Below are 13,771 nucleotides of genomic sequence, written 5' to 3'. Positions count from 1 at the left end.
ATCTTGCGGGAACACTCAGGTCTCTTCTCCTCAGGTCATCAAACGCCACGTGACTGGGGGACTACCGTAAACTACATAATAATGTGACAGAGGCAAATAAGAACGCTGTTCTTTATCTCCTAACGTAATTGCACAAGTTAACTGCAGGCATTTACTTAAAAAGTATATACAAATATTTTTACTTCGAAGAAAATAGTTTCAACGGTATTGAAAAACCATCCTATGGCTTTTTCCCAAGTATTCTGGTATATACGGAATTACGCCCAAGCCTAGTAACTACACAGACTCATTTCATAGAACTTCTTCACTGGCAATTTGTCTACTTCACTTCTTTAGTCTACTCTCTGATCACTCCAGATACCCCAGTTGGTTATGGAAAATATATTTCACAGCGGTTTAGATGGTACAATGATTCTCTCCACAATGATTGCTTGTTTTGCCACAAACGGAACATTTTGCAACCAGGAAATTGAGGATTTGTTTGCATAGCGCATCTTTAAGCAAACCATACGGCATGATTTTCCAGTTGTTTATTTTAATTTTATTTATTTTATTTACGGTTTTCAGGGGCACCTTCCAACACTCAGGCATAAATTACAAATGTAGTATTTGTGTTTAGTGAGCCCGCCAGTTCAGACGCAGTAGAAATGACAACGTGTTAATTGGGCCACATTGCTGTCCTGCCTGACCATTTGTAATGTAACCAGTGCTTTTGGGTGTCAGGGAAAATGTATAGGAGTAAAAAGTACATATATTCTTTAGGAATGTAGTGGAGTAAAAGTTGCCAGAAAATATCAATAGTAAAGTACGGATACCCAAAAAAACTAGGGGGCACTATTTTCATTTTTGGAAAAATAACGTTCCCAAAGTAAACAAGCTATTTTGTCAGGACAAGATGCTAGAATATGCATTTCCAAAACTGTAAAAATATTGTCTGTGAGTATAACAGAACTGATATTGCAGGCGAAAGCCTGAGACAAATCCAATCAGGAAGGGACTCTTATTTAGAAACTTCTGCGTTCCTATGCGTCCCTATTGAGCAGTGAATGGGATATCAACCAGATTGCTTTTTCTATGGCTTCCCTAATGTGTCTAGTGTCACAAGACATAGTTTCAGGCTTTTATTTTAAAAAATGAGCGTGAACGACAACATTGCGTCAGCGGTCAGCGAGCTGGTGGCTCTCAGAGTGAATTGTGCGTAATAGACAAAGGCGGCCGTTGTGCCTCTCGCTCAGACTGGGAAGCCGAATAGATATTTGAAAAACACCTTGAGGATTGATTATAAAAAACGTTTGCCATGTTTCTGTCGATATTATGGATCTAATTTTGGAATATTTTTCGGCTTTGTCTTGACCGCAGTTTCCGGTGGATTTCTCAACCAACGTGAAGAACAAAATGAGGTATTTTGGCTATAAAAAATCATCTTTATGGGACAAAATGAACATTTGCTGTCTAACTGGGAGTCTCGTGAGTGAAAACATCCGAAGTTCATCAAAGGTAAACGATTTATTTGATTGCTTTTCTGATTTTCGTGACCAAGTTGCCTGCTGCTAGCTGGACATAATGCTATGCTAGGCTATCGATAAACTTACACAAATGCTTGTCTAGCTTTGGCTGTAAAGCATCATTTAAAAATCTGAGATGACAGGGTGATTTAACAAAAGGCTAAGATGTGTTTCACTATATTTCACTTGTGATTTTCTGAATATTTTCTAGTAATATTTTTTGTCCGTTGCGTTATGCTAATTAGTGTCAGTTGCTGACAATTCTCCCAGATCTGGGAGGGGCAGTTCTAAGTTAAAGGAGAAGTTTCCTGTTTTACAACAACTCAGTCACACCTTGCCTGTTTGATTTAGAGATATAATACCAATACTAATTTGTCGCAGACAGTTGTTCCTATCACATTTTGAATGTAGTAGCTCAAACAATCTCTGATTGGCAGCAGGGTAGCCTAGTGGTTAGTTTGTTGGACTAGTAACCCTGAACAGGCAGTTAACCCACTGTTCCTAGGCCGTCATTGAAAATAAGAATTTGTTCTTAACTGACTTGCCTAGTTAAATGAAGGTTAAATAAATAAAATAAAAATTTAAAAGACATGTAAAACCATGCCCAGTCTGCCTCCCATTAAAGGAGAAGTGTCCTATTTCACTATTTTTGATGTAAATGTAATTTTATAAAAGGGTTCAAACACTTTTTGTGATTTCACATGTTTTTGAGAACCTTACCCCAACCAGCGAATCACTTCCTCGTCCTTGCTTAGCAGTATGGGGCCCCCCAAAAAAAACATGTGAAGTTCCAGACACTTGTTGAATCTATGCCAAAGCGCATTGAAGCTGTTCTGGTGGCTCGTGGTGGCCCAACACACTATTAGAATAGAGTAACACTTTATTGTCCAATTTTTCTTTGACATCACCTTCATAAATAATCGCATACATCATATTTAAACCAGTCAGTCCATCATGTTGCATACACTATCAACTTAGAGGACATACATTCACTCACGACGACTACTGTTCCAACTGCACTAGATAGATAAGTACATTTATTTATTTATTTCACCTTTATTTAACCAGGTAGGCAAGTTGAGAACAAGTTCTAATTTACAATATACCGATACAATTTACTTTGCATTTAGTAGTCAGCACAAGTGTAACAGTATTGCTTCTGTCCCTCTCCTCGTCCCTACCTGGGCTCGAACCAGGGATCCTCTGCACACATCTACAACTGCCTCCCACGAAGCATTGCTCCACAAAAGCCGTGGCCTTTGCAGAGCAAGGGAAACAACTACTTCAAGGTCTCAGAGCGAGTGACGTCACCAATTGAAACGCTATTAGCGCGCACTCCGCTGACTAGCTAACCATTTCACATCGGTTACACAAGGAACGAATGAATGTTTGAACACGTTCTTCTTGAACACGTTCTTCTTGGTGATGGGTGTTCTTAAGCGTCAGACAGAAGGGAAACCTCTGGAACTGCGGGTGTAGACGGTGGGAGGGGTCGCCAATGACAGCCAGTGCCGCCTTTTTGGTTGCATTGTGGAACAGACTGCTCAAATGTGCCTGTGGTCGACCAATTGCTTTGCTGGCTGTGTTTACTATTCTGGTCAGTTTGCTTTTGCGCCTCACACTCATATTACCATACCATACTGTCATATTGAATTTGAGGATGCTCTCTACCAGCTCAGATTACCATACCAGACTGTCATTTTGAACGTTAGGATGCTCTCTACCAGCTCAGATTACCATACCAGACTGTCATATTGAACGTTAGGATGCTCTCTACCAGCTCAGATTACCATACCAGACTGTCATATTGAACGTGAGGATACGCTCCACTAAACTGCTGTACACCCTCTCCAGAACATCCTGGCTGACCCCAAACCCCTTTAATGTCAGAATGTCCACTCAGTGGGCCTACACATTACACATCCTTTTGTTTGTCCATTTTCATCTCACGCAATGTTACATTAATTTGCCTGCTCTGCCCCCCTGAAGGACAGTGTCACTCACACACCAATTCACTTGGGCCTTCTCCTTGGGGCCTTCCTGACCTCAAGACAGGCCCCCATTGACCTGGTGACCTCTGACTCCTGGCCTCTAGGCCTACACTCCCTGCCTGCCTGCTATCTCCCTGGGCCTAAGAGTGTATAGCTTATTCCCTGGAACTACAGACCTCCAGGCCTCCACACCTACTCTCCTTACCTGGTCAACAACCCTCTCCCTTGGCCTTAGAGTATAGCTTACTCCCTGGAAAGACCTCTATAGTCCCGCTGTCAGGAACCACGTGCACCTGGTAACCCGAACTCTCCCCGGGGCTCCAGCCAGCTTCTCCGGGATCAGTCACGTTAACGCACTGGATGCCTCGCGGTGCCCGTCTCGGCCAGTCAGTGGACATTCTGAAAGTAGTTTGAGGCCAGTAGGTCACATTACCAAGGACCTATTGAAATGATAAACATTGAAAAATGTATGTAAAATCATGTGAGATGAAAATGAAATAACTTAAGGGTTTGCTATATAGAAGGGTAGTCAGCGGACATTCTGAACCTTGTTTGAGCCCAGGTCAACAGACGCCTCACGTCCTCAACTGGCAGCTTCATTAAATAGTACCCGCAAAACATGAGTCTAAACAGTGAAGAGGCGACTCCGGGATGCTGGCCTACTAGGCAGAGTACCTCTGTCCAGTGTCTGTGTTCTTTTGCCCATCTTAATCTTTTATTGGCCAGTCTGAGATATGGCTTTTTCTTTGCAACTCTGCCTAGAAGGCCAGCATACCAGAGTCGCCTCTTCACTGTTGATGTTGAAACTGGTGTTTTGAAGGTACTATTTAATGAAGCTGCCAGTTGAGGACTTGTGAGGCGTCTGTTTCTCAAACTAGACACTAATGTACGTGTCCTCTTGCTCAGTTGTGCACCGGGGCCTCCCACTCATCTATCTTTTCTGGTTAGAGCCAGTTTGCACTGTTCTGTGAAGGGAGTAGTATGAGATCATTGTACGAGATCTTCAGTTTCTTGGCAATTTCTCACATGGAATAGCCATAATTTCTCAGAACAAGAATAGTGACATGTTTCAGAAGAAAGTTCTTTGTTTCTAGCCATTTTGAGCCTGTAATCGAACCCACAAATGCTGATGCTCCAGATACTCAACTAGTCTGAAGGACAATTTTATTGCTTCTTTAATCAGAACAACAGTTTTCAGCTGTGTTAACATAATTGCAAAATGGTTTTCTAATGATCAATTTGTCTTTTAAAATTATAAACCTGGAGTAGCTAACAACGTGCCGCTGGAACACAGGAGTGATGGTTGCTGATAATCTTGCTGCTGGTGAGTCTCTGATCCACCTCTACGCAGACGACACCATTCTGTATACTTCTGGCCCTTCTTTGGACACTGTGTTAACCCCTCCAGGCAAGCTTCAATGCCATACAACTCTCCTTCCGTGGCCTCCAATTGCTCTTAATTACAAGTAAAACTAAATGCATGCTCTTCAACCGATCGCTACCTGCCCGCCTGTCCAACATCACTACTCCGGATGGCTCTGACTTAGAATACGTGGACAACTACAAATACCTAGGTGTCTGGTTAGACTAAACTCTCCTTCCAGACCCACATCAAACATCTCCAATCCAAAGTTAAATCTAGAATTGGCTTCCTGTTTCGCAACAAAGCATCCTTCCCTCATGCTGCCAAACATACCCTTGTAAAACTGACCATCCAACCAATCCTCGACTTCGGCGATGTCATTTACAAAATAGCCTCCAATACCCTACTCAACAAATTGGATGCAGTCTATCACAGTGCAATCTGTTTTGTCACCAAAGCCCCATATACTACCCACCATTGTGACCTGTACGCTTTCGTTGGCTGGCCCTCGCTTCATACTCGTCGCCAAACCCACTGGCTCCATGTCATCTACAAGACCCTGCTAGGTAAAGTCCCCCCTTATCTCAGCTCACTGGTCACCATAGCATCACCCACCTGTAGCAAGCGCTCCAGCAGGTATATCTCTCTGGTCACCCCCAAAACCAATTCTTTCTTTGGCTGCCTCTCCTTCCAGTTAGTTCTCTGCTGCCAATGACTGGAACAAACTACAAAAATCTCTGAAACTGGAAACACTTATCTCCCTTACTAGATTTAAGCACCAACTGTCAGCAGCTCACAGATTACTGCACCTGTACATAGCCCACCTATAATTTAGCCCAAACAACTACCTCTTTCCCTACTGTATTTATTGTATTTATTTATTTTGCTCCTTTGCACCCCATTATTTTTTATTTCTACTTTGCACAATCTTCCACTGCAAATCTACCATTCCAGTGTTTTACTTGCTATATTGTATTTACTTTGCCACCATGGCCTTTTTTTGCCTTTACCTCCCTTTTCTCACCTCATTTGCTCACATCGTATATAGACTTGTTTCTACTGTATTATTGACTGTATGTTTGTTTTACTCCATGTGTAACTCTGTGTCGTTGTATGTGTCGAACTGCTTTGCTTTATCTTGGCCAGGTCGCAATTGTAAATGAGAACTTGTTCTCAACTTGCCTACCTGGTTACATAAAGGTGAAATAAAAAAATAAAAATGGGCATCTGTAGGCCTATGAAGACATTCCATAAAAAATCTGTCGTTTCACTTGATTGACTGTAACGTTGTCAAATGAGCACCAATCGGGCTTGATAGCCAATGAGATGGGCTTTACGGTAGTATGAGGACACCCTGTATCTGTCGGACAATTTCTGTCGCGTTACGCAGATCTGTGTTATGAAAACTGGGTGTTTTGCAAATGTTGAACTTACAATATGGCTACTAATACTGGAAAAGCTAAATCAAAGTCCAAGTATACCGATTGTGGACGATATTCTTGCAGAAAAATGTAATGGACAACAGCTAAAGGAGAGGATGATGACGTTACATTAGACTGGTAATAAAAGGTAATAGACAACAGCTAAAGGAGAGGATGATGACGTTACATTAGACTGGTAAGTGAAATACAAGTCTTTCTATGTATATTCTTTTATATTGTAAATCCTAAAGCCACAACATGTCAAAGTCAACATACAATACACGTTGGGCACCCGACTGGCGCAGTCGTCTAACACACTGCAGTACCTGGTTCGATTCCAGGCTGCATCACATCCGGCTGTGATTGGGAGTCCCATAGGGCGGCGAACAATTGTCCCAGCGTCGTCCAGGTTTGGCCGGGGTAGGCGTCACTGTAAATAATTGTTTGTACTGACTTGCCTAATTTAAATAAAGGTTCATTTTAAAAGTAAATAAATTGGTACACAACCTTCACCACAGTGTTCCCCACTCAATATAATATATGTTTATAGATGTGTTGTTGTATATTTGATGTATTGCTAAAATAAAGGTTCAATATAATAAGTAATAAACTTGAGTTCTTACAGATTTTGTTTTAGTGATTGACTGACTACAAAGAGACCACATTCAAGTCCTCCATCCCCCACTTAGAGTGACTGCTGCTCTCTCTGGCTCCACAACAAGCCCCCACCCGGCCATCAAGAGGTGTGAATACCCAGCCAGCCTACAAGTAGATGGTAAGTGCTTTACAGCAGAAAGAGATTTGGGACCAGCAGCACAATCTTGTGTTTAGGGCGTGTTGTAAGTACAGTCATTGTAATTAATGTGTACATTTTATTTTGTATTTACTTTTTACATTGTTTGTGGTGTGTTACCTTATGAAACACAACAGTGGTAGGCTTGATTACCAACAACGACGAGACGGCCTACAGGGAGGAGGTGAGGGCCCTCGGAGTGTGGTGTCAGGAAAATAACCTCACACTCAACGTCAACAAAACTAAGGAGATGATTGTGGACTTCAGGAAACAGCAGAGGGAACACTCCCCTATCCACATCGATGGAACAGTAGTGGAGAGGGTAGCAAGTTTTAAGTTCCTCGGCATACACATCACAGACAAACTGAATTGGTCCACTCACACAGACAGCATCGTGAAGAAGGCGCAGCAGCGCCTCTTCAACCTCAGGAGGCTGAAGAAATTCGGCTTGTCACCAAAAGCACTCACAAACTTCTACAGATGCACAGTCGAGAGCATCCTGGCGGGCTGTATCACCGCCTGGTACGGTAACTGCTCCGCCCTCAACCGTAAGGCTCTCCGGAGGGTAGTGAGGTCTGCACAACGCATCACCGGGGGCAAACTACCTGCCCTCCAGGACACCTACACCACCCGATGTTACAGGAAGGCCATAAAGATCATCAAGGACATCAACCACCCGAGCCACTGCCTGTTCACCCCGCTATCATCCAGAAGGCGAGGTCAGTACAGGTGCATCAAAGCTGGGACCGAGAGACTGAAAAATAGCTTCTATCTCAAGGCCATCAGACTGTTAAACAGCCACCACTATCATTGAGTGGCTGCTGCCAACACACTGACACTGACTCAACTCCAGCCACTTTAATAATGGAAATTGATGGGAAATGATGTAAATATATCACTAGCCACTTTAAACAATGCTACCTTATATAATGTTACTTACCCTACATTATTCATCTCATATGCATACGTATATACTGTACTCTATATCATCGACTGCATCCTTATGTAATACATGTATCACTAGCCACTTTAACTATGCCACTTTGTTTACATACTCATCTCATATGTATATACTGTACTCGATACCATCTACTGTATCTTGCCTATGCTGCTCTGTACCATCACTCATTCATACATCCTTATGTACATATTCTTTATCCCCTTACACTGTGTATAAGACAGTAGTTTTGGAATTGTTAGTTAGATTACTTGTTGGTTATTACTGCATTGTCGGAACTAGAAGCACAAGCATTTCGCTACACTCGCATTAACATCCGCTAACCATGTGTATGTGACAAATAAAATTAGATTTGAAATTAGATCAGTGTTGGCTGCTAACTTAGGTGATATATTTAAGATAATGACCATGTGTTTGGAGAGGGGCTGGAGGTGAGGAAAGAGACTGTCTGTAATGGTACTCTTTATATTGTGGAATAGGGTGCCATTTTGGATTCAACCGAAGTTCATTCTGGTAATATTTATGAGATGTTCCCCATCTCTCCTTGCAGCCATTCGATGAGACGGGCCGTAGAACCAGCGCTATGACGAGCACCATCGGGATGCGTCTGTTCTCCACTCTGGAAAATGGGACAGGGTCCGCTCCTGCTGAAGACGTCCTGGATGAAGGAGGGCATGGAGAACAGCCCCGAGATACTACAGGTGATAACATTTTACCTCTCATTCTGGAAGGAGGGAGAGAAGGAGGTAGAGGGGGAGGTAGAGAACACCTCTGTGTTTGGAGACATTGGATCAGCATTCTTGTTGGGTCTCCTGTTAACACATTTTATGTAGGGAAGCAAATGATCCAAAATGTTTTGACATTCCTGGGAGTGTGTAAACTTGTATTTTTAATGGGCATAGCATTTTTGAATGTTTTCTATAGTTTTATATTCTTGAAAATGTAGCAATTTACCAATTCGACCACTTGGAGGCCATTTGGGCAAATTGTGAAGGACACCTGGGTGACTTCATAGTAGACACCATAGTAGACACCATCTAAATTTCAACCAGAGTCGTGACTAGATTTGAGACCCTTCTGTTGCATTTCAAAGATGGTGGTACAAAACAATAGAAACAGTTGTTTTTTTCTTTTCTGCTACCAGATCTATTATATTCTCCTACATTCAATTCACATTTCCACAAACTTCAAAGTGTTTCCTTTCAAATGGTATCAAGAATATGCATATCCATGCTTCAGGGCCTGAGCTACAGGCAGTCAGATTTTGGTATGTCATTTTAGGCGAAAATTGGAAAAACGGGGCTATCCCCTTAATGGACTAAATTTGCTTTTTCTTTCAAAAACAATCATTTCTAAGTGACCCCAAACTGTATGTATGTTATGTATGTATTTATGTCACAAGAGTAAGTACACCCCTCACATTTCTGTAAATATTTGAGTATATCTTTTCATGTGACAACACTGAAGAAATGACACTTTGCTACAATGTAAAGTAGTGAGTGTACAGCTTGTATAACAGTGTAAATTTGCTGTCCCCTCAAAATAACTCAACACACAGCCATTAATGTCTAAACCGCTGGCAACAAAAGTGAGTACACCCCTAAGTGAAATATCCAAAATAACCAGTGATCCGGGTCAACAGCATCAATGTAACCGTATAACTTTGATCCGTACCCTCGCCCCTACCCAGGCGTGAACCAGGGACCCTCTGCACACATCAAAAACAGTCACCCACGAAGCATCGTTAACCATCGCTCCACAAAAGTAGAGCAAGGGGAACCACTACTTCAAGGTCTCAGAGCAAGTGACGTCACCGATTGAACCGCGAACACCGGTAACTAGCTAGCCGTTTCACATCCGTTACACTCGGGGGGCTGAAAGGACAACGACCGTAATACCTGTGCATTCCATGGCGTTGAAGGAGAGACCGTTCTGGTCAAACACAGAGCCAGGAGACCGCAGTCACACACAGCATCAAGTAATGTTACAGAATAAGCAGCCCATTCATTCCAGTAGGCCCCATGAAGTCAGAAGAATACAAAAAGCACAACCATTTCATTTCCAAAATTGAATTTTATGACCATGATATGGCATTTTTTGTAGTGAGTAAGCCTAAATGTAAAAGTAAGCCTCAAAAGTAAGCCTCAAAACTGCCACCTTTATTATGAGGAGGAAACATTTAGGCATCCAGGACCATAGGCCAGGACTGCTCTGGCCTAGCTCTCACTGCAGTCCAGTGCCATGGATCTTTGAAGTTTGTCCTCTAGTAATTTAGGAGGGCAACTTTATGAAGGCCTCCTCACAATGGCCTTAACATACAACGCTCAATTGAAAAAAAAAATACATAGGCTATTTTTATTGTTCACATTTCTTGCGTTGGTGATGTATTGAAGTCATGCAGTTCTGTGTACCACACGGGACAGCTTGGAAAAAGCAATGGTCGGTGGAACTCTGGCGCCATCAAGTGGACAATTGCTTCAGTTCCGTTGTGGCAGAAACGCTACCAGAGATATTTGATACAAGATCTAATTTTATGTCTATATTATCTCCAAATTGTTTCCCTTCACCCCCACCCGTGATATATTATTATTCCAATTTAGCTGTTAATATGGTTTTAATTTAACAACGCATTCTCTCATTTCTGATTGGAGGGCGGATGACCACATGACTTTAGAACCTTCAACTGTGTTACTTTGTAACAGTCAAACCTGGTGATTCCTGACGTTGATCAACTCGCAATCCATGCCGCCATTTTTTTAAAGCATAATCTTTTTTTATGGGGGAAAATAGCATACAGAGCTCATTTTGGTGTAGCCATCGTCGAATTTGACGTGTCGGAGAACGGCCACTTCCTCCCGAAACCATTGTGGGTATCGCTTCTCGGCCTTAAACTGGAAAAAGAAACAGTCACGGTCTTAACAAAACACTGCTCTCTTCTCTCTCTTGTGCAGGAGCGGGAGCCAGTATGTCCAGTGCGCGGGCTCGCTATAGGTGAGCCCACAACGGTTTGGCGCAACGTGGCCCATCCTGCTCTCCTGAACCGGCATCGGGACCTGTCCTGGATGGTCGCCCACGAGATCCTCCCGGTCAGGGCCGTTATGCACTCACGGGGCATGGCGAGGACATCCGCGTGCCCCCGACCAGGCTGCGGCCAAGAAGAGTCGGTGAGGCACATGCTCTGGGAGTGCAGAGCCGCCAGGGACCTGTGGAAGGAAGCAGGCCCCCTGATCACCTCGTGTCTGCCAGCAGGGGAGGACCTAACACCTCAGCTCGTGCTGTATGGGGTGGGCCGAAGGCCCTTTCCATCGAAGACCTTCACCAAGCTCTGGCCCACCCTCACGTGCCTGAAGGATGCACTGTGGGCCTCCCGGAACCTGCTGGTAGCGAAAAACGTAGAGACCACCCCCCAGGCAGTGGCCATGGTAGCCACGGAAGCCCTGGGGTGGTACAGAAGGAAGGGGGCCTCGACCCCAGGCGAAGGGTCCCCCACAACACCCTAGGTCCCGGCGGCCACGGCCTGACAGCGCTGCGGCGCCTAGGGCGATGCGCCTAGGGGAGGGATCTCCTCTGGGCACCGAGGGATGGGACGATGATCTATTCAGAAGAGCAGGATGAGGTGAGCTTGATAACGACTCACCCCGCTCCTGTACAAGGGACTGAAGACAGCTTTTTAACAAAGTGGCTTTTTAACATGTTTTTCATGTCTTAAAGATGTTTTACCTTTGTTAGATCATTAGTACACATTTTAAATGGCTTTACAGATTTGATGTTTTTACAAGGAAAGTACTTTTATTTATGTTTGTTTTCATTGGTTTTAACATGTACTTTTTAACAAATTTAAATGTAACTTTCAAATGCTGTGTTTTATGCTTTGTTGCCGTTTTTATGTGTATAAATGATGTAAAAAATGTATGAGCTGTTTTTAAAGGAATTGTGCCAATAAAACTTTTCCAAAAGAAAAAATCTGTTCTTATCAGTTTAATATCTGACCTGTCCCCTATCTGGGGACCATATATTAAATTGATTTTTGGAAAAGGGAGATGGAATTAGGGGCTTGCTCCGTCCACTCCACGCATCGACCTGGTATTGCAGTACCTCCAGGAACGGTGCACCCCCTGTCGTTGTAAAAATAAATCAAGCATGGTTTCGTTTTAGTCTATATTGTAGTGTCACATTGTCACACACACAGTTCATCTTAGTGTCAGTGGTGGCTAGACAGTGCTGGTCAAGTCGGTCACCGTTATATTGAGCTGATGTGAATGGTGCGTTAATCTTTTAAAAAAAGTTTTCGTTACGCACACGGGACACAGGGTGTAAACGGTACAATGAAATGCTTCTTGCAAGCTCTCCTCAACAGTGCAGTACACACGATCAAACATATACACAAATAGCTAAGTACTAAAGTAGTCACCAAACACTTATGATTTGGATATATATACACAAGAAGACTATACAGTATAAACTATGAAATGTGCTAAAGTCATGTTCTGGTAACATGGACTGCCTCACATACCGGTAACGTTATCTGATGTATTTGTCTGAAGTCAATATTTGATAGGCCAGCTATTTTCACAAGACTCAAATATATGTCGTTAAATGTATACAAGGTTTGTAACTCATCTGCCTGTGTTAAAGTAACTATGTCTGTTTATCCCATTATTTATATTTCTATGATCTCACAATGCACTTTTTCAAGTGACAAAAACTTGATATAGTGTAGCAAGAGTTATTCCTTCGCTTACGGCATTATTACAGATCATATATACACAATACAGTCCCTGGCTTACGACCATATCAGTCTCAATACGCCTGGTCTCGGAAGCTAAGCAGGGTCGGGCCTGGTTAGTACTTGGATGGTACGCTGCCTGGGAATACCAGGTGCAGTAAGCTCTTTTGTCCAGCAGGGTGTACTCTTGTACTATTTAATCAGGGAGCAACCGTCTTTATGTATTACAGGTTCTCATAATCGCCTACAATTATTTTTTGGAACAATGAGTCCACAAAACACACAACTTTTGCAAAACAGTAAATGCTTTTTGAAAATGTACTTGTCTTTTTAAAAAACAAACATTCATAAAAAATATAATACCATCAAAATTGCAAATCCGTTCATCAAAAGAACACGACTGCCTGCAAAAAGATTGACACAACTATACTTATTTATTGAATGCAAGCAGACAAAACAGAAAGTTCGTCTGTCTTTTAAAAATCCCAGTAGATCATAAATGTTCTTTGCAGTTGTAGTATCTGGGATCTACATCTGTTCATATTAGTTACTAAGCAGTAATGTGTTACGTTACTACACCTAATAGGAAATGCACATGCGCACTAGGGTGCCGGGAACTGTAGAGCACGAGGGGTTTTGACTAAACGAAAACTAACTGTACTCCCGTCTCCTGCCTGGTCATTTCTCCACAACACAAATATTACAGCAGTCCCTGAATCATGATGATCAAAACTGGAAGTACAACGATACAAAGGTGCAGAATTATGGGTAATTACTCTCCTTTTATGCGTATTTCACCAAACAACTTCATTCACATTTAATTACTGATAAATGAAACATATTAATATTTGCACATTGTGTGTACGATTCATTCATCGGTATCATCACAATCCAATTCCATGTATTCAATACATAGGCTGGTTTGCTCATAGTTTTGTAGACTTTCCATTGGCGTACAGAAACACAATCCACAATAGAAATAAGGAAAGCTGAATACAACAGGGGAACACAACT

General features: G+C 42.6%; 2 protein-coding genes and 1 pseudogene across 5 annotated transcripts in view; all 3 read left to right on the top strand.

The window, feature by feature from the left end:
* The window catches only part of LOC112241256 (zinc finger protein 239), a 64,622-nt gene that overhangs the window by 30,762 nt on the left and 20,089 nt on the right, over positions 1 to 13,771 (top strand). The window lies entirely within an intron of this gene.
* Positions 1,183 to 11,993, top strand: LOC121843721. Of its 2 annotated transcripts, XM_042313508.1 has the most exons (4): positions 1,183 to 1,497; positions 6,906 to 7,055; positions 8,582 to 8,732; positions 10,983 to 11,993. In XM_042313508.1, exons 3-4 carry the CDS (start codon positions 8,658 to 8,660, stop codon positions 11,529 to 11,531), a joined length of 624 nt encoding a protein of 207 aa, XP_042169442.1. In that variant the 5' UTR covers positions 1,183 to 1,497; positions 6,906 to 7,055; positions 8,582 to 8,657; the 3' UTR covers positions 11,532 to 11,993. The 2 variants fall into 2 exon arrangements, with proteins under 2 accessions (XP_042169442.1, XP_042169443.1); XM_042313509.1 differs by lacking the exons at positions 1,183 to 1,497; positions 6,906 to 7,055 and adding an exon at positions 7,752 to 7,792.
* Positions 11,973 to 12,148, top strand: LOC112242006 (annotated as a pseudogene).

The sequence above is a fragment of the Oncorhynchus tshawytscha genome, unplaced genomic scaffold, assembly GCF_018296145.1.
Source record: "Oncorhynchus tshawytscha isolate Ot180627B unplaced genomic scaffold, Otsh_v2.0 Un_contig_12278_pilon_pilon, whole genome shotgun sequence".
NCBI lineage: Eukaryota > Metazoa > Chordata > Actinopteri > Salmoniformes > Salmonidae > Oncorhynchus > Oncorhynchus tshawytscha.
The sequence above is the reverse complement of the archived record's forward strand: the minus strand, read 5'-3'. Positions and strand labels throughout refer to the sequence as shown.